We start from the raw sequence: 26,795 nt of genomic DNA on the forward strand, positions 1-26,795 counted from the left end.
CAGTTGCCTCCACACCCAAATTCTAATGCTCCAAAAGGGACAGAAGGAATCAGGACCTTCTGCCCTTGGACTGCCACTTCCATTCAGCTCAGCATAAACCTATTGAGCGTAATTTTTATGTCATTTTCTCTCTTTAGGACCATATGACTTCTCATCATTAACCCAAACAAGGCATGCTCCACACATTGCATCTACGCCAAGAGTCTGAGTAGGCTTGCCTTCAATGCATTCTGGAAATGATGAAGCCCCAAAGCATGTGAGTTTCTGTCTACTCCAGGTGCTGCACCAAGGCTGACATCGATGGCCCTGGAGGCAGCAGGTATGAGTCAGATCTTCCTTCCTTTGGGGCACTGTCTGCCTAGAAAGGAGCACAGTAGCTGTGCCAATATTTAGTTTGCCCCTGTAGGCTTTGGAAGTCATGTGTGCTACACCTCCATGCAGTGAATGATGCTACAAGACACATCTAGAGTGATAAACCCAAGAACCCAAGAAAGCAACAAGATGCATCTTTCCATACACAGCGACACAAACCCCTGGGTAAAATGTGCTCCTACCACGTGAACTGTGAACTTCCAGATGTTCAAGCTGGTTTTAGAAAAGGCAGAGGAACCAGAGATCAAATTGCCAATATCCACTGAATCATCGAAAAAGCAAGAGAGTTCCAGAAAAACATCTATTTCTGCTTTATTGACTATGCCAGAGCCTTTGACTGTGTGGATCACAATAAACTGTGGAAAATTCTGAAAGAGATGGGAATACCAGACCATCTGACCTGTCTCTTGAGAAACCTGTATGCAGGTCAGGAAGCAACAGTTAGAACTGGACATGGAACAACAGACAGGTTCCAAATAGGAAAAGGAGTACGTCAAGGCTGTATATTGTCACCCTGCTTATTTAACTTTTATGCAGAGTACATCATGAGAAACGCTGGGCTGGAAGAAACACAAGCTGGAATCAAGATTGCCAGGAGAAATATCAATAATCCCAGATATGCGGATGACACCACCCTTATGGCAGAGGGTGAAGAAGAACTAAAGAGCCTCTTGATGAAGGTGAAAGAGGAGAGTGAAAAAGTTGGCTTAAAGCTCAACATTCAGAAAACTAAGATCATGGCATCTGGCCCCATCACTTCATGGGAAATAGATGGGGAAACAGTGGAAACAGTGTCAGACTTTATTTTTGGGGCTCCAAAATCACTGCTGATGGTGATTGCAGCCATGAAATTAAAAGACGCTTACTCCTTGGAAGGAAGGTTATGGTCAACCTAGATAGCATATTTAAAAGCAGAGACATTACTTTGCCAACAAAATTCTGTCTAGTCAAGGCTATGGTTTTTCCAGTGGTCATATATGGATGTGAGAGTTGGACAGTGAAGAAAGCTGAGCGCCGAAGAATTGATGCTTTTGAACTGAGGTGTTGGAGAAGACTCTTGAGAGTCCCTTGGACTGCAAGGAGATCCAATCAATCCATCCTAAAAGAGATCAATCCTGGGTGTTCATTGGAAGGTCTGATGTTGAAGCTGAAACTCCAATACTTTGGGCACCTCATGCGAAGGGTTGACTCATTGGAAAAGACCCTAATGCTAGGTAGGATTGAGGACGGGAGGAGAAGGGGACGACAGAGGATGAGATGGTTGGATGGCATCACCGACTCGATGGACATGGGTTTGGGTAGACTCTGGGAGTTGGTGATGGACAGAGAGGCCTGGCGTGCTGCAATTCATGGGGTTGCAAAGAGTCGGACATGACTGAGCGACTGAACTGAACTGAACCACCAACCTTCCTCGCTACCTCTCTAGCTTTCTATGTCCCCTATCTCTAGTCATCTACCTCCTTACTTTTCTTCATCCACCCTTTCCTTCCAACCTACCTACTGCCAAACCTGAGGAAACAAGTGACTAGCGGATCAGTGCTTGAGTGAGTACATAAGTAATGTGTCCAGAGAGGAAAAAATGGCAACTCCACAAATGTGCCCCAAGAGAAGGAAGAGCCTCCTGGGCTCTATACCCAGAAGAAGGCCCAGCACAAGGGCCTCTCAGTCACTAAAATTCTATAGACATGTCTTGGAAAACAGAGATGTACCTCTCAGCTCGATCTTGGTCTGTTCAAGCAAGGGGTGGAATTGGAGACACGGGGCTAGGCCACTTGCAGCCAACACACAGAAAACCAGTCCACAAAGTCCCACAGAATGGATTCTTGAGGAAGCAGGTATCTGGTGACAGGGCACATAGGCTCAGAACCAGTCAACCTGGCAATGCCTTGCATGGGAACATTCAGGCTGGGAACAGGAGGCCTCGTCCCCTGGTGCAGGTCCTCTCCGATGGCCCGCTGAAAGCCCCAAACAAAAACAACGCAACTGTCCCTGGATTGACCACGTCTTGGGGCCATTGTTCTACTTCAGGCAAATACGGCCTCATAAGAAAGTCAAGCTCCAAAAAGGTTTCTTCTCTGGGGTTGTGATCATTGAAGGCCATGCCCCCAAGAGAGGGAGAATGCTTCAAGATATGCCTGGGGCCCAAGAGGAAAAATGAAAAACCCATCAAAGGGCCCATCAGGAGCAAGTGGTCTCACCAAGACCCTGCCATGCCTGAAAGTTAATTAGCCATGCCCCATGGAATCTCAGGGGCTACTCTTTAGCTCTCTTAACAGCCAGCACTATCTAACTTCCAAGACCCACTGGACAGGTTCCTGCCTTTCACCATTGCCAGGTCTAGGGTATAATCTTTCTCTCCCTCTTGTTCTTCAGACCATCCCCTTAGTTGTTCAGCAAGCTCTGTACAAAAGTGTGCAGAGATCTGTGTGTGGATATTCCTCAGGGAGCCAGGAAGCAAGCGCTGCCTCCATGATCAATCTGATTAGAATGTAGGACCAACAGAAAGCATTTCAGTTTCCAAGATCATAGATGGTCTTGAAGGCACTGCAGCAGAAGTTCCCCTTTGAGAGGACTGTGGACCACAAACAACTCCCCACTCTTGACTGCCTTGATGTGGGCCTACTCCATAGCCCGATGTCCTCTGGGGCCCATGTGAAGGACCAAAGAGAGTCACTCACCTCGAATTGTTCAGGTCACAGTGAGACTTTCTCCAGAACGTCTGACTGAAAGACACAATTTGAAGATAAGTAGCTAAGAAAAGGTCCTGGCTATGTCCTCTGGGTGGGTGGTGGAAGTAGGAATCAGGAAAGAAAGCCAAAGGCAGGACCAGGCTTTGGTCACATGGAGGCTCCCAGGCATGGTAAAGACTCAGGGATAGGGTGCCTCCACACTCAGATCCCAGGGTTCCAGAAAGGACAGAAGAAATCACAACCTCTGGGCCCTGGAATGTCACTTCCATTGAGCCTCACCTTAATCCTATTGAGCATGATTTTAGATGACCATCTCTCTTCAGGACCATATGAGTCCTCATCATTTCAACCCAAACGAGGCATGCCCCACGCATTGCATGCATGCACAGGCACCTGAGTAGGCTTACTTCTGATACTTTCTGGAAAGGAGGACGCCCCAGAGGATGTGAGTTTCTGTCCACACCAAAGGCTGGGATCAAGGCTGATATCCATTGCCCTAGGGGCAGCAGGCCACGCTCAGATCTTCCTTCCTCTGGGGGTGTTGTCTGTCTAAAAGGAGAACAACAGCTATGAGAATACCTACTCCATCCTTGCAGGCTTTAGTGGTCACACATGCTGCACCGTCATGCAGTGAATGATGCTGCAAGACATAACTATAGAGACACATCCAGGAACACTAGAAAGCAACTAAATACACCTATATGCAGAGACAAAAATTCCTGGCTGAAATGCATAACTACCACCAACCTTCCTCCCTATTAGGTCCCTACCTCTCTAGTTCCTTACCTCTTTACTTTTTTCAAACACTCCTTTCTTCCAACCACACTTACTGCCAAACGTGAGGAAGTGAGTGGACAAGTGGTCAAGGCATGAGTGAATATAAGAATAACATGTACAAGCAGCCAGAAATGGCATATTCAAAGAGGAGTTCCAAGAGAAGGCAGAGCCTCATGGACTTTCCACCCAGCAGAGGCCTGGCACAAGGGCCTCTCAACCTCCAAGAGTCTATGGATCTGTTTTGGGAATGGAGAATTCCTCCGTCCTTGAACCTGGTCTTTGCAAGCAAGGGATTGCAGAGGGGACATGGGACTGGCCACTTACTGCAAACATGCAGAAAACAAGGCCAAGAAATCCCTCAAAATAGATGCTCGAGGATGCAGATATTTGGAGATGGGGCCTGAGGGCTCAGCACCAGTTAGCACGTCAGTGCCCTGCATGGGAACCTTTAGGATGAGGACAGGAGCCATTGCTGGCTGGTTCAGCATCCCCTCCCATGGCTTGCCCATGGCCCTCAAACAGCAGCAATGCATCTAGTCCTTGCTTGGTCCATATCATGGGACTGACCCTCTACTTCAGGCAAATGGTGCCTCTTGATGGTGGTGATACTGTGACCCTGAAAGTTTCTCAACAACCTTACTAGGAAAGTAAGCGTGGTAGGAACTTCTCTGGAATTTGGTATCATTGGCAGCCATGGCCCCCAGAGAGGAATAACACCATATGAAACACAAGGGGCCCAAGCAACTGAATGAATGAAACAAAACCCATCGTAGGGTCCATCAGGAACAAGTGGCCACATCGAGAACTCACCATGCCTGAAAGTGACCTGACCATGCCCCATGAAATCTCATGGGCTGACCTTCAGCTTTCTCAATAGCCAGCAGGGTCTATCTGCCAAGACCTAGCAGATTGGTTCCTGCATGCCTCTCACCATTACTGGTCCTGGGGCATCATCTTTCTCTACTGATGGTTCTTGGGAGACTGAAAAGAACACACCACAGCTGACCATTCTCTCAGTCAATCAGCATGCTCTGCATGGAGGTGTGCAGAGACCTTTGTGTGGATTACCCCAGTTGGCCAGGGATGCAAACATTGCCTCCATGTCTAATCTAATTAGAATTCAGGTTTAATGAAAGGCTTTTCAGTATCCGAGTTCCTAGCCCCTGGAAATGCCACTGCAGCATAAGTTCTACCATGGTGATGACTGAGGTTCCCAAAAGGATTCCCACCTCTGGACTGTCTAAAGGAGTGCCTCCCCCATGGTCCACCTCCCTCCGGGGCCCATGTGCAGGACCAAAGAAAGCCACTCACCTCAAGTTATTTAGAGTGTGGCAAGAATCTGTCCAGAACATCTGACTAAAAGAAACAATTTGAAGAGAAGGAATTATGTTAAGGCCCCACCTAATGGCTTCCTGGTGGGCTGTGGAAATAGGGATCAGGAAAGAAAGCTAAAGGCAGGACCAGGCCTCCGCCCTGTGGAAGCCCCTAGATACTGTAGAGACTCAAGGCCTTTCCTCAAGGGATAGGGTGCCTCCACACCTAAACCCCAGGGTTTCAGAGGAAAAAGAAAGGTCCCCGACCTCTAGATTCTGGACTGAAGCCTCCAATGGGGCTCAGAATACTTCTATTGAACATGATTTTTAGGTGATCCTCTCTCTTCAGAACTATATGAATTCTTCTCATCAACCTAAATGAGGCATGTCCCATGAACTGCATTTACACACAGGAACCTAAGTAGTCTTACCTCCAAAGCTTTCTGGAAATAAGGAAGCTGTAAAGGACTTGAGTTTCTGTCTACCCAGCTGCTGCACCACGGCTGACAGTAATTGCACCAGGAGCAGCAGGCCACACTCAGATAATCCTTCCTTTGCAGACGTCTGTCTAGAGAGCAGAAAGACTCCTGTGAGAGCTCCTAGTCTGTCCCTGTAGGCTTTGGTGGTCATGTGTGTTACACTTTGATGTAGCAATGTTGCTACAAGACATATCTACAGCAATAAGTCCAGGAACATAAGAAAGCAACAAAATGCACCTATATGCGGAGACTCAAACCCCTGGCTGAAATGCTCGTCTACCACAGACCTTCCTCCCTACCTCTCTAAGTTCCGACCTCCCGTCCTCTCCGGTTCACTACCTCCCTAACTCCTCACTTTTCTCCATCTTTCCCTCCCACCCTACATACTGACAAACATGAAGAAACAAGTGGACAAATGGATCAATGTTTGAGTGAGTATATGAATAACAATACGGAGACCCTGTCATGCCCAAAAGTGACCTGGCCTAGCCCCGTGGAATCTCAGAGGCTGCTCTTCAGCTCTCTTAACAGCCAACAGGCAACACCCTGCATAGGAATGTTTATACCAAGGACAAGAGCGATTGTCAACTGGTGGGGTGTCTGCTCCCATGCTTGCCCAAGGCCCCCAAAACAAAGCAATGCAATACTCCCTGCTTGGCCCACATCATGGGGCCACCCCCTACTTCAGGTAATCAGGGCCTCACTATGGAGATGATACCAGGGCTCCTATGGGCTCTCAACTTTCTTCCTAGGAAGGAGTGCTTGGAAAGGGTTTCTCCTCTGCAGGTGCTATCATTGAAGATTGTGACTCCTGGAGAGGAAGAATGCCCCAAGAGAAACAAGAGGCCCCAGTGGGCGATCAAAGCAAAGCCCATCAAACAGTCCATCAGGAACCACTGGTGTCACCCAGACACTGGCATGCCTGAAAGTGACCTGGCCAAGCCTCATGGAAACTCAGGGGCCACACTACAGCTCTCTCAACAGCCAATAACATCTACCTGCCAAGACCTGGTTGACAGGTTTCTGCCTGCCTCTCACTGTCACCAGGCCAGGGGTACGATATTTTCCTACCAATGGTTCTTGGGAGACTGAAAAGCACACAGCAGGTGATTGTCCCCTCAGTAGCTCAGTGTGTGCGTGTGGAGGTATATAGAGGCACGTATGTGTGAATGTTCTCCAGGGAGCAGGGAAGCAAACATTGCCTTCATGTACTATCTGACTAAAATTCAGGCCACAGGAAAGGCTTTTCAGGGCCAAGGGCTTGGAGCCTAGCAAGATGGTGTGACAGCCAGATTCCTTCCTTTGTGAAGACTGAAGTTCCTGAAAGGACTCCCCATTCTGGACTGCATTGAGGAGGGCTTCCCCCATAGTCCAACATCCTCTGTGTCTGGTGTACATAACCAAAGAGAACCACTGACCTCAAATCATTCAAGTCAGAATGGCAAGATCCTGGCCATTTTTGGTCAGAATGAAAGTGAAAGTGAAGTCATTCAGTCGTGCCTGACTCTTTGTGACTCTATGGACTGTAGCCCACCATTCTGCTTCGTCTATGGGATTTTCCAGGCAGGAATACTGGAATGGGTTGCCATTTCCTTCTCCAGAAGATCTTCCCGACTCAGGAATCAAACTGGGGTCTCCTGCATTGCAGGCGGATTCTTTACCAACTGAGCTATCAGGGAAACCCTGATAATGGCTGCTATCAAGAAGTCTACAAACAATAAATGCTGGAGAGGGTGTGGAGAAAAGGGAACCCTCTTATACTATTGGTGGGAATGCAAACTAGTACAGCCACTATGGAGAACAGTGTGGAGACTCCTTAAAAAACTGGAAATAGAACTGCCATATGACCCAGCAATCCCACTGCTGGGCATACACACTGAGGAAACAAGAATTAAAAGAGACACTTGTACCCCCAATGTTCATTGCAGCACTGTTTATAATAGCCAGGACATGGAAGCAACCTAGATGTCTATCAGCAAGTGAATGGATAAGAAAGCTGTGGAACATTTACACAATGGAATATTATTCAGATATTAAAAAGAATACATTTGAATCAGTTCTAATGAGGTGTATGAAACTATTATACAGAGTGAAGTAAGTCAGAAAGAAAAACACCAATACAGTATATTAATGCATATATATGGAATTTAGAAAAATGGTAACGATAACCCTATACGTGAGACAGGAAAAGAGACACAGATATAAGGAACAGACTTTTGGACTCTGTGGGAGAAGGCGAGGGGGGGATGATTTGAGAGAATAGCATTGAAACATGTATATTATCATACGTGAAATAGATCGCCAGTCCAGGTTCGATGCATGAGACAGGGTGCTCAGGGCTGGTGCACTGGGACAACCCAGAGTGATGGGGTGGGGAGGGAGGTGGGAGGAGTGCTCAGGATGGGGGACATATGTACACCCATGGTTGTTTCATGTCAATGTTTTGAAAGAGTATATAATGATTGCACAAAAAACATGTATTTAACAAGACTTAAAAAAAAATACACAATCCTAAATTGAAAAAATAAACAAGGAAAAAACAACTATACTTAGTAAAAATACCTCTAAAAATGTTTCTAATGAAATTTGAAAAGTATTCATTTGGTCTCTGGTGAGACTTTCACCAGAATATCTGATGGAAAGGCACAATATGAAGGAGTTAAGGAAAGGCCCCATCTATGGCCTCTGGGTGGTTGGTGGAAGTAGTGATCAGGAAAGAAAGCTGAAGGCAGGACCACACCTTGGCTTTGTGGAAGCCCCTAGGAAAATGTGGAGTCTCAAGGGCTTACCTGGAGGGATTGGGTGCCTCCACACCCAAATCCCAGGGCTTTAAAAGTGATAGAATCACACTTGACCTCTTGCCCCCGGACTGCCACCTCCATTGGGCCTCAGTGTAATCCTATTGAACATGATTTTTAGGTCATCATTTCTTTTCAACAGGAGAGTTAAAAAGAGGTAATGTTTTATTTTCAGTCATTTTTTTGATTTTCATGTGTTGTTTTCCTCTTTCTTCAACATGTTTAGTATAAAAGTTTAACATTAATATTTTGTGAATATTAACTCTATAATATTTTTGATATTCATTAGAAATATTTTTAGGAATTTTTTTTACCAAGCATAGTTGCTTTTTCCTTGTTATTTTCTCAGTTTTTGGATTGTCATAGTTGAAAATATACTTTTTAGTGATAATTATATATTCTTTCAAAAGTAATTGTTATAGTTTTGTTAACCCCACTATTTCCCACAGAAATGGACTGTTTGTACATTTTGTTACCTTTTTTATGTTTAATTATGATATATGAGATCACTTCATTGATGACCTTTTATCAGTTATGATTTATATCGATACCTGTTTTTTTTATTGCATAAGAACTTTTTCAAATATTTTGAAGTCACATGTGTCTTTTGACTACAAATTAAATATGCATGCATTTTTAATTTTGATTTTTTAGCTGGAAGTTAATGGCCTTTTTTGAACCATTTGTGTCATTTGTTTTCTCTTGCTAACTTGATACAGCCTCTTGAGGGGTTCACCCTCAAGCAGAGTGAAAAGGCTAGCTTAAAACTCAACATTCAAAAAACTAAGATCATGACATCTGGTCCCATCACTTCATGGCAAATAAATGGGGGAAAAGTGGAAGCAGTGACAGATTTTGTTTCCTTGAGCTCCAAAATCACTGCGGATGGTGACTGCAGCCATGAAATTAAAAAATGCTTGCCCCTTGGAAGGAAAGCTATGACAAACCTGCTGTACTTAGTTGCTCAGTCGTGTCTGACTGTTTGTGACCCCATGGACTGTAGCCTCCTCTGTCCATGGGGATTCTCTAGGCAAGAATACTGGAATGGGTCGCCATGCCCTCCTCCAGGGGATCTTCCCAACCTAGGGGTCGAACTGGGTTCTCCTGCATTATAGGCGGATACTTTACTAGCTGAACTACCAGGGAAGCCCATGACATATTAAAAGGCAAAGATATCACTTTGCCAACAAAGGTCAGTATGGTCGAAGCTATGGTTTTTCCAGTAGTCATGTATGGAGACGGAAATGGCAACCTACTCCAGTGTTCTTGCCAGGAGAATCCCAGGGACGGGGGAGCCTGGTGGGCTGCCATCTATGGAGTCACACAGAGTCGGACACGACTGAAGCAACTTAGCAGCAGCAGCAGCAGCATGTATGGATGTGAGAGTTGGACCATAAAGAAGGCTGAATTCTGAAGAATTGATGCCTTCAAATTGTGGTGCTGGAGAGGACTCTTGAAAGTCCCTCATACAGCAAGAAGATCAAACCAGTCAATCCTAAAGGAAATCAATCTTGAATGCATACTGGAAGGACTAATGCTAAAGCTGAAGCTCCAATACTTTGGCTACCTGATACGAAGAGCTGATTCGTTGGAAAAGATGCTGATGCTGGGAAAGATTGAAAGCAAAAGAAGGGGGCAACTGAGGATGAGGGGGCAGATTCAGAGGACATGAATCTGAGCAAACTGTGGGAGATAATGAAGGATACGGAAGCCTGGTGGGGTGCAGGTCATGGGGTCACAAAGAGTTGGATATGACTTAAAGACTGAACAACAACTTGATACAGAGGAAACTCATTTCATAATGCATGTAAATGTATCTTCTTATATATTTAGGTAAAAATAAATTACATCAACTTGTCGCAAACATGGCTCAGAAAGTGTCTCACACTATTTCAGTACAGTGTCATGCAAAATACTGGATTTGCCCTTGATAATTCCTTAACATTATCTGGTTGTTCATTGAGAAAAAAACTATTTCTAGTTTGGTGACTCATGTTCAGTTGTAAATGAGAATCTTTTGGCATCATTTATAGCATATTTTTTATTATATTATACAGTCAGTCCATATTAGGATCTATAATTTTTTATGTTTCTTAGTGTATATACTAAATATTAGGTAAGAATTTTGGTTCTATGACAGTACACCTACTGCATCTCTAAACTTTTTAATGTCATTTTCCTTCAGTATGGGACATTCTTTAGTACTTCAAATAGAATCCTGTAAAATTATAAAAATATTTTCATCATGCTTGTTGAATTAGATTAACCACTATGCTGGGGACCAGTGAAACAAAATTTCTCAACTTCAGTATTATTAATTTCATGTTCAAGTGAAATTTATGAGCTTATATCAAGTAAGTTAGTCACTCATTCAAAAGGAAATCCCATATCCCTATTCAGTTTGTCTTCTGCTTAAACCTATTATGCTTAGGAGTGCATCTTCCTCAGTCAATTTTCTATCTGGAATATAAATATGACCAAAGGTAACTGGACACCTATCATTCATGCAGTGTTGCATTTCTTGGTTGAATGTCCTATTCAAAGATACATTGAGATAAAAGCAGTGGACTAGGTCCTGAATGTACTTTATTATAAAAAAAATAAATCTCTGAAACAAAAGCTTATAGGATGAATATATTTTTTTATCTTTGAGCTAGATAGACAGGATTGGTTCACACGAGTTTCTTTCAAGGTTTCATTGTCTCAAATCTCAAATACAACATCTAAAAAAGAAATAATGATTCCCTATATTAACATATTTCCCTGTATTGTCACCTAGGTTTATCTTCATTTTAATTATATTTATCATGATTTTCATGATCAGTAAGGTCTTCATCTTACTTTAAGACTACAAGTTCTCATCATTGTTCCAAGCCCTGGCACTCGATACACATTCATACACTTGGACCTGAATATACATACCAGCCAATTATGGTACCAATTTGCACTGGCATTTTGATATATTCAGTAGTGGGCACCTGAATCACATTAATTTTCCAAGGTTGCAAGCCAAATCATGTTCTTCCTTTGTACTCATTATTTAAGGGTACAGGAGTAGGACAGGTATTAAAATATAGAACTAAGTCTTGTGAAACATGACTCCTGAATGCTTGAATAATGAAGCAATATGGTCAATACTCAGGAAATGACCTAGTGTAGAAGTTGTAGACTATTGATAATCCTATAGAAGAATGACACAAAATACAGGTTTCTTTGGAGAACCACTCAGAAGATGTCAGGAGAACATAACAGAGTCTCAACTATTATCCTTATTTATTTAACAAAAGATGTATGTATGTATACAGTCACTCAGTTGTGTCTGACTCTTTGTGACCGCATAGACTGTAGGCCACCAACCTCCTCTGTCCATGGGGTTTCCCAGGCAAGAATACTGAAGTGGGCTGCCTCTTCTCACTCTAATATCAAAAGATGCCATACCAGTAACATCTGGCATTGTCTACTGCCAAATATGAACTCTCCTAAAATGATGCATACGAAGCGACATGAAACAAATCGATTATCAGGCTACAAGAAATAGAATTGCTTTCCAAGCATCCTCCATCATTCATAGCACAAACATGATTATACTGAAAATAATGCATTAACATGATATACAGGCACTGAAATTTATATATGGGTTTCCTCATTAATATGATTATATTAATCATATATTAATTAACTTATTAATATATTAACTTATATTGACTTTATATTAACTTATATTAACTTATTAATATATTAATCAACTTTAGGTTTAATAAGAATAGCAAATTACTGAATCTCATATTTTAATTTATGGTGGCAGAGTCTTTCATTTGTTAAAATTTCTTCAATGACCCTAAGGCAGCATGACACTATTAGGATCCCATTTAATATTATATGGGCAGGCTTCTCTGGTGGCTCAGATGCTAAAGTGTCTGCCTGCAATGCGGGAGACCCAGGTTCAATCCCCGGGTCGGGAAGATCCCCTGGAGAAGGAAATGGCAACCCACTCCAGTACTCTTGCCTGGAAAATTCCATGGATGGAGGAGCCTGGTAGGTTACAGTCCATGGGGTTGCAAAGAGTCAGACAAGACTGAGTGACTTCACTTTCACTTCTTTCTTTAATATTATATAAATATTGGTTTTAGTCATGTATGGAGACCTGGATGAGCAGTAAACATTCCTCTATATGCTACTGGGAAGTCGCTCAGTCGTGTCCGACTCTTTGTGACCCCGTGGAAAATTTTCTTAACAATTTTCATATGAAATTCAAATAGTAAGCAACAATTTTGTGATAAGATGACATCAAGTAGATCAGTCAATTGATAAGATTATCCCATATCAATATTTGGGCTTCCCTGGTAGCTCAGCTGTTAAAGAATCTGCCTGCAATGCGGGAGATCTGGGTTCCATCCCTAGGTTTGGAAGATCCCCTGAAAGAGGGCATGACAACCCACTCCAGTATTCTTGCTTGGAGAATCCCTATGGACAGAGGAGGCCTGGAAGGCTAGAGTCCATGGGGTGGCAGAGACATGACTGAGCGGCTTTCACTTTCATATCAACATTCAGGCTGATTAAAAGAATGAACCTAACTGCTTTGGCCAGTGATACATTTGGAATGAATTTATGGCTAAGGCTGCCACTTGCCACTTAATGTGAAGGTGTAATTCCTAGCAGTATATCTTACTGTAATATGTAGAGAGAGAGAGAAAGAAAAAAGCCAAGGATAGAACCCAAATTTGAAACACTATTAGGAATTATAATCATTAAACAAAGCTTAATGGATGAACATTTTTTTCACTTATAAGCACATAAATTGGCATAGACACAAATGTTTTTCTTAAGGTTCTATTGTCTCAATTCAAACATATCTCCTTCACCAAGGAAACCAGAATTGAAAGAGACACGTGTACCCCAATGTTCATCGCAGCACTGTTTATAAAAGCCAGGACATGGAAGGAGCCTAGATGCCCATCAGCAGATGAATGGATAAGAAAGTGGTGGTACATATACACAATGGAATATTACTCAGCCGTTAAAAAGAATACATTTAAATCAGTTCTAATGAGGTGAATGAAACTGGAGCCTATTATACAGAGTGAAGTAAGCCAGAAAGAAAAACAATAACACAGTATATTAACACATATATATGGAATTTAGAAAGATGGTAACGATAACCCTATATGCGAGACAGCAAAAGAGACACAGATGTATAGAATAGTCTTTTGGACTCTGTGGGAGAGGGCGGGGGTGGGATGATTGGGAGAATGGCATTGAAACATGTATATTATCATATGTGAAACGAATCGCCAGTCCAGGTTCGATGCACCCTGTTCACCAGACAGGGTGCTCAGGGCTGGTGCACTAGGATGACCCAGAGGGATGGGATGGGGAAGGGGGTGGGAGGGGGGTTCAGAATGGGGAGCACATGTAAACCCATGGCTGATTCATATCAATGTATGGCAAAACCACTACAATATGTAAAGTAATTAGCCTCCAATGAAAATAAATAAATTTATATTAAAACAAACAAACAAATATATCTCCTTGAAGGACAGGTACCCACCTGACATATTAGTTTCAAATATGTACAGGAGGAAACTTTTATCTTTTAGTGAAGTTAGTTTTTGTAGTTTTCAGACGTTTCAATCTATGATTGCTAAGTTTCAGATCTTCTATCTATGATTAATCTTTTTATATTATTTAATCTCTTCATATATGGTAACATGCCCAAATCTAACTATTGTCCTAAATAGGTGAAATTTTTTATTTCAGTTCTAGTGTATACTGCAGTTCTTGAATAACTAATTGTTATTCAGTTATATGAGCGAAGGTTTGTGAAAAATATTTGGCTACATTTTTTTTTTCCGAGAAGGTTTCATTCCCAGGTGTCGAATTACATTACAAGTTATTTCTCAATTCTATTTTCACTTTTCTTTATTGCTGTATTCTGTATTAGGTTTTGATTCCACCCTGTTTGCATTTGAGTTACATCTTTCTGCAATTGTTCTAGGACACTAAGTATGTTTGTCTCTATTTCTATATCAGTAGAGTTTGCAATTGTGGCCTCAGCTTCTATTTATCTATAAACATAGTATTTAGTAAACCTATTTAGTTTGATCATTTGCTATTTAGTTTGACCATGTAAAAACTTTTCAAAATGATAAAGCCTATTGCATAAAAGTAGAATTGAATTGACTCAAATTAGAAGTAGTAATATTAAAAAAATGATTCATTTGATGATCCTAGGAACCTTAAGTATGGGGAATGGAGATGGTCAAGTTCTAAACAGGGTAGGCTTATTTTTAATGAGACAATACATTTTGGGACTTTGCAAGGAACTACCTTTTATAATTTGGGCTGGGGATATTTCTCATTGAGATTAATTTTAGTTATGTTAAACTGGGCTCCATTGGCTATATAAGATAGAGAGCAGCTGGAGTTTTGTGTTACTGTTCAGAGACTTTCCGTTTGAATATATCTGTATTTAGTTTTATGGGTGAAAAAATTCTTCATTGGTATATTCAATAACACAAAGGGTGACACTTAAGGTTGCTTTCTTTGGGTGATACTGATAGTTGATGGGACTTGGACATTCTCCATTCTTCTAAATTTAAACTATCCAATTGAAGTATATGAAGTGTTATGACAAAATAGATGTTTCTAGAGTTCCCACTCCATTTTCAGAACATTTGCAATCAATTCAAAATTCCTTGAGATTAATATATTCAGTTTTAAAGGAAGAATGAATAACACCATAAGCTTCAGCTCAACTAATATGAAATAGGATAAATATCAAAATTATAAATGGTCAAGATAATTAAGAAGTAACACAACAATCTATCTCTCCTGCTGTTTGTCCACCAGAGAAACTTTTTAGTTACTATCTAGAGGATTTAACCTTAAAGTTCTTAATGGGCTTCCCTGGTGGCTCAGAAAGTAAAGGATCTGCCTGCAATGCAGGAGACCTGGGGTTATATCCCTGGGTTGGGAAGATCCCCTGCAGAAGGGAACAGCTATCCACTCCAGTATTCTGGCCTGGAGAAGTCCATGGACTGCATAGTCCATGGGGTCGCAAACAGTCGGACATGACTGAGCAACTTTCACATTCTTCTTTTTCTTAATGGGAATTGAGGTCCACTCAACCATAGGTGTTGATCTCACAAGGGAAATATGCCTCTACTTGGGTTTCTTCTTTACCTTGATGGCAGGGTGAATTATCAATAAACCTCTCCGGTGAGATATTGGAACAATTTGACATATACCAGATCTCCTGTTCAATATTGATGACACACATCCTCAGTGGAATTTTTATAGCATCTGGCTACAGTGATGGCAAAATAAGTCCAGGAAGGTCACAAAATCTTTAAGTATTATATTTGATCATGACTACTTTTTATTGCATCAGATAATTAGGATTAGGCTTAATCTCTAAATTCAAACATCTTCTAAATGATATTTGAGAAATACTATACTTACTAGAGGAAGTTAAGCTAACTTCAATGAAACCAATGGTAAGGCTTTGGGCCACCATAAGTGGTTTGATGTAACTGAGCCAAATAAATTTTAGGGGATGGTTCATTTATTCCACTCTTTAGGAACTGGAAATGGTAAGAAGTAGGCAAATTTTGAGTATTTGAAGGATGTTACAAAGCTACTAAATTACAAAAAAATATAGAAGCAATTTATTGGATTCTAGCTATTTAGGAATTCCAAAAGTTGAGATGATATATTTTAGATGTTATAGATCTATATAGATCTTATATATTGTTATAGATAATATACTTGGGTATCAGTTTTAGCCTATGGAAACTTGTCTGGCCATCTAAACATCATACTCAGCATTACTAAAAATATTTGATACCTTCTAAAGGTCTAATCTTGATCAAGTCCATTTGCCACCATATTCCAGGTAACATTGGATATAGATGGCTTTCTTAGGAGTTAGTGGTACAGAATTTTTTCAAGCAACATATCTTTGTATCATCTCCTAAATTATTTAGCCCTATATAAGTGTTGCAAGATTCCAAAATAATTAGCATATTCCTTCTGTTGGAAAATCCCATGGACGGAGGAGCTTGGTAGGCTATAGTCAGTCCATGGGCTCGCAAAGAGTCGGACACGACTGAGCAACTTCACTTCTGTTTGAAGGACTTGGTCAGCGGAATGAAAAAGCCACACAATCATACAACTGAAAAATTGTAAGGAAAAATTCCCATCATGTAATTTCCATTTTCCCATGTTGTTCTTATTTACCCTGGATTTATAATTTTTAAATTCTTATAGAGTTAGATATTTCTGAAATTATGAATCGGAGTTTCTGGGTAGAAGTAACAGGCATTTAATTTTTCTAGTCCAAAACTTTGTAGCTCTTTTCACAATTTGGTCTGAAATTTCTTTTTAAGATAACTTTTTCCCAATATGGGTTTTATAAAGAATAATATAAATTCGTTAGAGAATTTTCAATGTCTTTAATACATTGGTAATTCATATCTCATGTAATATTTCAGTTCCTATCAACATTTGAAAGCCTCCATTTTTCCAAAGTTGGCTGGTGGCATAATAGAACATATTTATCATCAGCATAGATACTCATTTTAAGGTGGAAGGCTAATCTAAGGTAACATTGGCAACATGGCAAAAGAGGCATCTTGGGCCTAGTTCCGTCACAGAAGAACAATTTAGCAACTATACACAAAAGAAAAGAGAGTCTGACACCTCAAGTGCAAGGGTATAGTACACTGGTGGGGCACAAAACAACAAGAAAAACACATCAAAAAGGGTTAGAGTAAACGTTTCATTTTGTACACTCTCACCCCTTCCCTGAGCTGAAACAGCAATACACTGAGAAGGATCTCTTTGGCCATGATTTCGCCAGTTTAGGAAACAGACACTGAGACATATCCACTTCACCAGGGTTTCAGGACATTGTTTGAAAGGTATGCTTCTCTCTTATCCCACATGGAACACTGAGGGAACTGTCACTGATATATCAACCATGGATAGTAGGAACAAGGAAAAGGGTTATGGGCTCACTGCCACTGTTGCTGTAAATCTTGACAGAAGTCCTGTGCCCCTAACAGCAACCTTGTCCACTGAGGGGCCTTGCTAGGAGCATTGCTAGAACAAGGAGCCCTTCACGAGTTTCATCCAGCCGGAGAGGCCAGACTGCAGCCTTGCCCAACTATAAGGCCAAACCCATCCGTCCCCCTATCTCAGAGCCCAGCAAGTGTCCTCACCCAACATCAGAGTATTGGCAGTTTACTTCAACTGTCCGTGGATGCTAAGAACTGGCCTTTTCATAATCCCAGGCTGAACTGGCTGATGAATGACTTTTTCTTCCAAGTCAAGCTCTAATGACTTGAAGTGACAACTTCCTCAAATGTGGGGATATCAATACTAGGATAAGAGGATCACAAATAATCAGAGATATTGAACACTATCAAACAAAATGAACAAAGTCATAATAACTAACCCTAAAGAAATGGAGCCCTAACAACAATTTGACAAAGAACTCAAAATATTTTAAAGAAACTGAGGAAACTAAAAGAGAAGATGCATAAACAATTGAATAAAAACCAAAAATAGTACATAAACAAAATGAAGTTCAACAAAGAAATAAAAACAAGAAAAAATCAAATAGAAACTTTAGAGCTAAAGAATACAATTATTACACTAAAAATTTCAATAGGGAACTTCACCAGTCCACTCAGTCAAACAGAAGAAAGAATTGGTGACTTTGACGATAAGTCATTTAAAAGTATTCAGTCAGAGGAACAAAAAAAGAAAAAAAAATTTAAAGATGAAAGCCTATGGGAGAATGGAACATCATCACATGGGACAATATTTGCATTATGGGAATTCTAGAAAGGGAAAGGAAAAAGAAAGAGAAATTGTTTTAAAATATAATGGCTGAAATGAACAAAGGGGTACACGTGGTTTTTTGATTGTGGTTTACTCAGGGGATTAGTAGTGGGATTGCTGAGTCATATGGTAGTTTTATTTCTAGATTTTAAGGAGTCTCCACACTGTTCTCCACAGTGGCTGTATCAATTTGAGTTCCCACCAACAGAAAAAGAGGGTTTCCTTTTCTCACACCCTCCCCAATATTTATTGTTTGCAGACTTTTTGATGATGCACTGTTTAGCTAGGATATGGAAGCAAACTAGATGTCCACTGACAGATGAATGGATAGAGAAGTTGTGGTACATACACACAATGGAATATTACTCATTTATAAAAAGATATGCATTTGAGTCACTTTTAAAGAGGTGGACAAACCTAGAATCTATTAAACAAAGTGAAGTAAGTCAGAAAAAGAAAGACTAATATATATTAACGTGTACATATGGAATCTGGAGAAGGCAATGGCAACCCACTCCAGTACTCTTGCCTGGAGAATCCCAGGGACAGTGGAGCCCGGTGGGCTGCCGTCTATGTGGTCACACAGAGTTGGACACGACTGAAGCAACTTAGCAGCAGCAGCAGCAGCAGCATATATGGAATCTAGAAAGATGGTACTGACAAACCTATCTACAGGGCAGCAATGGAAATGCAGACATAGAGAATGGACTTTGGGGCAAAATAGGGGAGAGAGAAGGTGGAGTGATTTTAGAGAGAGTAGCACTGAAACGTACATTGCCATATGTAAAGTAGATAACCAGTGGGAATTTGCTGTATGACACAGGGAACCCAAATTTTGGGTGCTATGACAACCTAGGGGGGTGGGATGGTGAGGAGGGGGGAGGGAGATTAAGAGGGAACGGGACATATGTATACCTATGGCTGATTCATGTTGATATATGGCAGACCATCATAATACTATATGCTTATTTAACTTATATGCAGAGTACATCATGAGAAACACTGGGCTGGATGAAGCACAACCTGGAATCAAGATTGCCGTGAGAAATGTCAATAACCTCAGATATGCAGATGACACCACCCTTAGGGCAGAAAGGGAAGAAGAACTAAGAGCCTCTTGATGAAAGTGAAAGAGAGTGAAAAAGTTGGCTTAAAGCTCAACATTCAGAAAACTAAGATCATGGCATCTGGTCCCATCACTTCATGGCAAATAGATGGGGAAACAGTGGAAATAGTGACAGACTTTATTTTTGGGGGCTCCAAAATCACTGCAGATGGTGACTGCAGCCATGAAATTAAATGATGCTTGCTCCTTGGAAGAAAAGTTATGACCAACCTAGAAAACCTATTAAAAAACAGAGACATTACTTTGCCAACAAAGGTCCGTCTAGTCAAAGCTATGGTTTTTCTAGTAGTCATGTATGGATGTGAGAGTTGAACTATAAAGAAAGCTGAGCACCGAAGAATTGATGCTTTTGAACTGTGGTGTTGGAGAAGACTCTTGAGAGTCCCTTGGACTGCAAGGAGATCCAGTCAGTCCATTCTAGAGGAGATCAGTCCCGAATATTCACTGGAAGGTCTGATGCTGAAGCTGAAACTCCAATAGTTTGGCCACCTAATGCAAAGAACTGACTCATTTGAAAAGACCCTGATGCTGGGAAAGATTGAAGGTGGTAGAAGAAGGGGACGACAGAGGATGAGATGGTTGGGTGGCATCACTGACTCAATGGACATGAGTTTGAGTAAACTCCAGGAGCTGGCAATGGACAGGGAGGCCTAGCATGCTGCAGTCCATGGGGTCGCAAAGAGCTGGACACAACTGAGCGACTGAACTGAACTGAACTGAATGAGCCTCCAATTAAAAGTTAAATTAAAAAATTAATGTTGGACAACTTCCCAAATTTGCAGAGCGAAATGGAATTCATGAAGCTCAAGAGTCACCAAGTAGATTGAACCCAAAGAGGTCTAAACCAAGGCACATTATAATTAAACTGGCAAAGGCAAAGTGAGAACCATAAAATCAGCAAAAGATAAGTGACTCTTCACATATATGGGAATTCACAAAAGACTACAGGTGGATTTATCAGCTGATATCCTGTAGTCTAGGAGAGAAAAAAAATATATTCAAAATACTATAAAAGAAAAATACCTTGCCAATCAAGAATATTAAACTGGTTGAAAGTGTCCTTTAAAAATAGAGATGAGATTAAGACTTTCCCAGTTAATTAAAACAATTGAGAGAGTTTGTCAGCACTAGACCTACCTTACAGGAAATTCTTAAGGGTGCTTTTCAAGTTGAAATGAAAAAACGCTAAAAAGAAACACAAAAATATATAAAAGTACAAATCTCACTTGTAAAAGTAAATATATAGACAAAGACAAAATAGTTTTAATAGTGTGTGGTGGCACATAAATTAGTTTAACTCTACTACATAGTGTAAAAATTTTAAAAAAACTATTAAGAATACCTCTAACCATAAGAAATTTTTAATAGATTCACAATTTATAGATAAAAATAAAATCTGACATCAACAATATAAAGAGTGCATATGGGGGGAAATAAAAGTGTAGAGCTTTTTATGCACTTGAAGTTAAGTTGTGATTAAACCTCAAATTAGACCATTATAACTATAAGTGGTTCAATGCAAGTCTTATGGTAACTACAAAAGAAATAACCTATGGTAGATCTACAAAAGTTGAAGAGAAAATAAACAATATAACTGCAAAAAGAATTATGAGCTCAAGAGAACAGGAGGACAAGAGAACTGTAGATCAGGCAAAAAACAATTAACAGAATGACAATAGTAAGTCCTTACCTGTCAATGATTACTTTCAGTAAATGAATCAAACTCATGATTCAAAGACATAGAGTGACTGAATGGATAAAATAACAAGGCCTAACCATATGCTGTGTACAAGAGACTCATCTTAGATTTATATGCATACATAGGCTGAAAGTGAAGAGATGAAAAAAGATATGCAAATGACAACAAAAGAGCAGGAATATCTATACTTATATTAGACAAAATAGACTTTAAGACAAAAATCTGTAACAGACAAATAAGTCATCACACAATGATTAAGAGGCCAGTTCAAGAAGAAGATGTAACAATTATTATATATGCACCCAACATCAAAACACCTAGCAGACTAAAGAGATTTGATGGAAGTAGAGGGTGAAATAGGAACATTGAAATAATTATAACTGACTAATAACCCCTTGATGGATAAAAGCCTTATCGTGACAAAGGGGTTTGTGTAACCCAATGAAGCTATGAGCCATGCCATGCAAGACCACCCAGGATGGACGGGTCATAGTAAAATGTTCTGACAAAATGTGGTCCACTGGAGGAGGAAATGGAAAACCATTCTAGTATTCTTGCCTGGAGAATCCCATGGACAGTATGAAAAGGCAAAAAGATACGATACTGGAAGATGAGCCACGAGGTCAGAAGGTGTCCAGTATGTTACTGGGCATAGAGTGGAGGGCAATTACTAATAGCTTTAGAAAAAATGAAGCGACTGTGCCAAAGTGGAAATGATGCTTGGTTGTGGATGCGTCTGGTGGTGAAAGTAAAGTCTGATGCTGTAAAGAACAATATTGCATAGGAAATTGGAATCTTAGGTCCATGAATAAGGGAAATTGTACATCATCAAGCAGGAGATGGCAAGATTGAACATCAACATCGTAGGAATCAGTGAACTAAAATGGATGGGAATGGGCGAATGTAAATAAGACAGACAGTATATCTATCACTGTGGGCAAGAATGCCTTAGAAGAAATGGAGTAGCCCTCAGAGTCAGCAAAAGAGTCTGAAATGCAGTTCAGTTCATTTCAGTTGCTCAGTCTTGTCTGACTCTTTGAGAACCCCATGGACTGCAGCATGCCAGGCCTCTCTGTCCAGTGCCAACTCCCAGAGTTTACTCAAACTCATGTCCATTGAGTCAGTCATGCCATCCAACCATCTCATCCTCTGTTGTCCCCTTCTCCTCCTACCTTCAATCTTTCCCAGCATCAAAGTCTTTTCAAATGAGTCATTTCTTTGCATCAGGTGGCCAAAGTATTGGAGTTTCAGCTTCAGCATCAGTCCTTCCAATGAATATTCAGGACTGATTTCCTTTAGGATAGACTGGCTGGATCTCCTTGCAGTCCAAGGGATTCTCAAGGGTCTTCTCCAACACCACAGTTCAAAAGCATCATTTCTTTGGTGCTAAGCTTTCTTTATAGTCCAACTCTCACATCCATACATGACTACTGGAAAAACAATTACTTTGACTAGACTGACCTCTGCTGGTAAAGTAATGTATCTGCCTTTTATTATGCTGTCTAGGTTAGTCATAACTTCTCTTCCAAGGAGCAAGCGTCGTTTAATTTCATGACTGCAGTCACCATTTGCAGTGATTTTGGAGCCCCCCCCCCAAATAAAGTCTGTCACTGTTTCCACTGTTTCTCCATCTATTTGCCATGAAGTGATGGGACCAGGTGTCACGATCTTAGTTTTCTGAATGTTGAGTTTGAAGCCAGCTTTTTCACTCTCCTCTTTCACTTTCATCAAGAGGCTCTTTAGTTCTTCACTTTCTGCCATAATGGTGGTGTCATCTGCATATCTGAGGTTATTGATATTTCTCCTGGCAATCTTGATTCCAGCTGGTGCTTCATCCAGCCCAGCGTTTCTCATGATGTGCTCTGCATATAAGTTAAATTAGCAGGGTGACAATATACAGCCTTAATGTACTCCTTTCGGGATTTGGAATCAGTCTGTTGTTCCATGTCCAGTTCTAACTGTTGCTTCTTGACCTGCATACAGATTTCTCAGGAGGCAGGTCAGGTGGTCTGGTACTCCCATCTCTTGAAGAATTTTCCAGAGTTTGTTGTGATCCACACAGTCAAAGGCTTTGGCATAGTCAGTAAAGCAGAAGTAGATATTTTTCTGGAGCTCTCTTGCTTTTTCAATGATCCAACGGATGTTGGCAATTTGATCTCTGGTTCCTCTGCCTTTTCTAAAACCAGTTTGAACATCTGGAAGTTCACGGTTCACGTATTGCTGAAGCCTGGCTTGGAGAATTTTGAGCATTACTTTGCTAGCCTGTAAGATGAATGCAATTGTGCGGTAGTTTGAGCATTCTTTGGCGTTGCCTTTCTTTGGGACTGGAATGAAAACTGACCTTTTCCAGTCCTGTGGCCGCTGCTGAGTTTTCCAAATTTGCTGGTATATTGAGTGCAGCACTTACACAGCATCATCTTTTAACCTTTGAAATAGCTCAACTGGAATCACATCACCTCCACTAGCTTTGTTCATAGTGATGCTTCCTGAAGCCCATTTGATTTCGCATTCCAGGATGTCTGGCTCTAGGTGAGTGATCACACCATCATGATTATCTGGGCCATGAGGATCTTTTTTGTATAGTTCTTCTGTGTATTCTTGCCACCTCTTTTTAATATCTTCTGCTTCTGGTAGGTCCATACCATTTCTGTCCTTTATTGTGCCCATCTTTGCATGAAATGTTCCCTTGGTATCTCTAATTTTCTTGAAGAGATCTCTAGTCTTTCCCATTCTATTGTTTTCCTCTATTTCTTTGCATTGATCACTGACAAAGGCTTTCTTATCTCTTCTTGTTACTCTTTGGAACTCTGCATTCAAATGGGAATATCTTTCCTTTTCTCCTTTTCTTTTCCCTTCTCTTATATTCACTGCTATTTGTAAGGCCTCCTCAGACAACCATTTTGCCTTTTTGCTGAAATGCAGTACTTGGGTGCAATCTCAAAAATGACAGAATGATCTCAGTTTGTTTCCAAGGCAAACCATTCAATGTCACAGTAATGACCCAACCACTGATGCTGAAGAAGCTGAGATTTACCACCTCTATGGAAACCTACAATACCGTCTAGATCTAACACACAAAAAAATGTCATTGTATATATATTAGAATGCAAAAGTAGGAAGTCAAGAGATACCCAGCATAATGGCCACATTTGGCCTTGAAGTACAAAATGAAGCAGGGTAAGGGCTAAGAGCTTTGTCAAGAGAACACACTGGTCATAGCAAACCCCCTTTTCCAACAACCCAAAAGATGATTCTAGACATGGAAATCACCAGATTGTCAATACTGAAATCAAATTGACTATATTCTTTGCAGCCAAAGATGGAGAAGCTCCATACTGTCAGCTAAACAACACTAGGAGATGACTGTGGCTCGTATCATGCATTGAAAAATTCAGGCTTAAATTGAAGAAAGTATGGAAAACCACTAGGCCATTCAAGTATGACTTAAATAAAATCCCTTATGATTATACAGTGGGGGTGACAAATAGATTCAAGGGACTAGATCTGATAGAAAGAGTATCTGATGAATTATGGATGGAAGTTCATAACATTGTACAGGAAGCAAAACCAAAACCATTCCAAACAAAAAGAAATGCAAGAACCCAAAGTGGTTTGTCTGCGGAGGCTTTACAAATTACTGAGAAAAGAAGAGACATGAAAGGCAAAAGAGAAAGGGAAAGGTATACCCAAATGAAAGCAGAGTTCCAGAGAATAGCAAGGAGAAATAAGAAGGCTTTAAATGAACAATGAAAAGAAATAGAGGAAAAAATACAATGGGAAAGACTAAAGGTCTCTTTAAGAAAGTTGGAGATATCAAGGCAACATTTCATGTTAGGATGGGCACTCTAAAGGATGGTAAGGACCTAACAGAAGCAGAAGAGATTAAGAAGAATTGACAAGAATACACAGAGAAATTATACAAGAAAAACCTTAATGAGTTGGATAACCACAATTGTGTGGTCACTAACCTAGAGCCAGACATCCTGAAGTGTGAAATCAAGTGGGCCTTAGGAAGGATTATGGTGAAGAAAGCTAGAGGAGGTGATGAAATTCCAACTGATCTATTTAAAGTCCTGAAAGATAATGCTGTTAAAGTACTCCACTCAACATGTCAGTGAACATGGAAAAATCAGCAGTGGCTACAGGACTAGAAAAGATTATTTTTCATTTCAATCCCAAAGAAGGGCAATGCCAAAGAATGTTCCAACTACCATACACGTGTGCTCATTTTGACTTGCTAGCAAGGCTATGCTCAAAATCCTTCAATTTAGCTTCAGCAATACATGAACTGAGAACTTCCAGATATAAAAGCTGGGTTTCAAAGAGCAGAGGAACCAGAGATCAAATTGCCAATATTTGTTGGATCATGGAGAAAGCAAAGGAGTTCCAGAAAAACATCTACTTCTGCATGATTGACCATGTTAAAACATTTGACTGTGTGGATTACAACAAACTGTGGAAAATACTTAAAGAGATGGGAGTACCAGACCACCTTACCTTACCTGCCTCCTGAGAAACCTGTACATGGCTGAAGAAACAACAGTTAGGGTCAGACATGGATCGACTGGTTGAAAATTGGGAAAGAAGTATAATAGGGCTGTATATTGCTACCCTGCTCGTTTAACTTACAGAGTACATCATGTGAAACGTCAGGCTGGATGAATCACGAGGCATAATCAAGATTGCTGGGAGAAATATCAGTGACCTCAGATATGCAGATGATATCACTCTAATGGCAGAAAGTCAAGAAGTACTAAAGAGCCTTTTGATTAGGGAAGGAAAGTGAAAAAAACTGACTTGAAACTCAACATTAAAAAAACACTAAGATCATGGCATTCAGTCCCATTACCTTATGGCAAATAGAAGGGAAAAAAGTGGAAGCAGTGACAGATTTTATTTTCTTGGGTTCCAAAATCACTGCAGATGGTGACTGCAGTCATGAAACTAAAAGATGCTTGCTCCTTGGAAGGAAAGCTATGGCATACTTAGACAACGTATTGAAAAGCAGAGACATCACTTTGTCAACAAAGGTCCTTATAGTCAAATCTATGGTTTTTCCAGTAATCATGTGCAGATGTGAGAGTTGGACCATAAAGAAGGCTGAGTTTCGAAGAATTGATACTTTCGAACTGTGGTGCTCAAAAAGACTCTGGAGAGTCCCTTCAAGTGCAAGGAGATCAAATCAATCAATCCTAAAGGAAATCAACCTTGAATTTTCATTGGAAGGACTCTTGATGAAGCTAAGCTCCAATATTTTGGCCACTTAATTTAAGAAGCTGACTCATTGGAAAAGACCCTGATGTTGGGAAAGACTGAAAGCAGAAGAAGAAGTGGGTGGCAGAGGATGAGATGGTTAGATAGCATCACCAATTCAATGGACATGAATTTGAGCAAACTCTGGGAAACAGTGGAAGAGAGAGAAGCCTGATGTGCTCCAGTCCATGGGTCATAAAGAGTTGGATACAACTTAGTGACTGAATAACAACATAGCTGACTTTAATAACCCATTTTCAAAATAGATAAATAATCCAGACAAAAAGTCTAAGAAAACATCGGACTTAACATTATAGACCATAAAGACCTAATAAATATATACAGGACATTCTATCCAACAGCTTCAGAATATACATTCTTTTAAGTACACATAAAATATTCTCCAGGATAAATTATATGTTAGGCCACAAAACATGTCTTA

General features: G+C 40.6%; 1 protein-coding gene and 4 non-coding genes across 5 annotated transcripts in view; all 5 read right to left on the reverse strand.

The window, feature by feature from the left end:
• LOC145528621 (uncharacterized) overlaps positions 1 to 26,795 on the reverse strand; it is a 157,145-nt gene that overhangs the window by 111,642 nt on the left and 18,708 nt on the right. The window contains exons 4-7 of the mRNA XM_081547276.1: positions 5,584 to 5,720; positions 5,151 to 5,195; positions 3,470 to 3,611; positions 3,051 to 3,095 (exon numbers count right to left, since the gene is read on the reverse strand). Of these exons, the coding sequence (XP_081403402.1) occupies positions 5,161 to 5,195; positions 5,584 to 5,720 (172 nt within the window). The 3' untranslated portion in view covers positions 3,051 to 3,095; positions 3,470 to 3,611; positions 5,151 to 5,160. The remainder of the gene's footprint in view (positions 1 to 3,050; positions 3,096 to 3,469; positions 3,612 to 5,150; positions 5,196 to 5,583; positions 5,721 to 26,795) is intronic.
• On the reverse strand, positions 86 to 164 carry LOC145530656 (small nucleolar RNA SNORD115). Its single transcript, XR_014071969.1, has one exon. It is a non-coding gene; the product is annotated as a small nucleolar RNA SNORD115 (small nucleolar RNA).
• LOC145530659 (small nucleolar RNA SNORD115) lies at positions 3,333 to 3,414 on the reverse strand. Its single transcript, XR_014071972.1, has one exon. It is a non-coding gene; the product is annotated as a small nucleolar RNA SNORD115 (small nucleolar RNA).
• On the reverse strand, positions 5,448 to 5,528 carry LOC145530658 (small nucleolar RNA SNORD115). The gene has a single exon (XR_014071971.1). It is a non-coding gene; the product is annotated as a small nucleolar RNA SNORD115 (small nucleolar RNA).
• On the reverse strand, positions 8,526 to 8,570 carry LOC145530660 (small nucleolar RNA SNORD115). Its single transcript, XR_014071973.1, has one exon. It is a non-coding gene; the product is annotated as a small nucleolar RNA SNORD115 (small nucleolar RNA).

The sequence above is a fragment of the Giraffa tippelskirchi genome, chromosome 12, assembly GCF_054371585.1.
Source record: "Giraffa tippelskirchi isolate mGirTip1 chromosome 12, T2T-mGirTip1v1.2.pri, whole genome shotgun sequence".
NCBI lineage: Eukaryota > Metazoa > Chordata > Mammalia > Artiodactyla > Giraffidae > Giraffa > Giraffa tippelskirchi.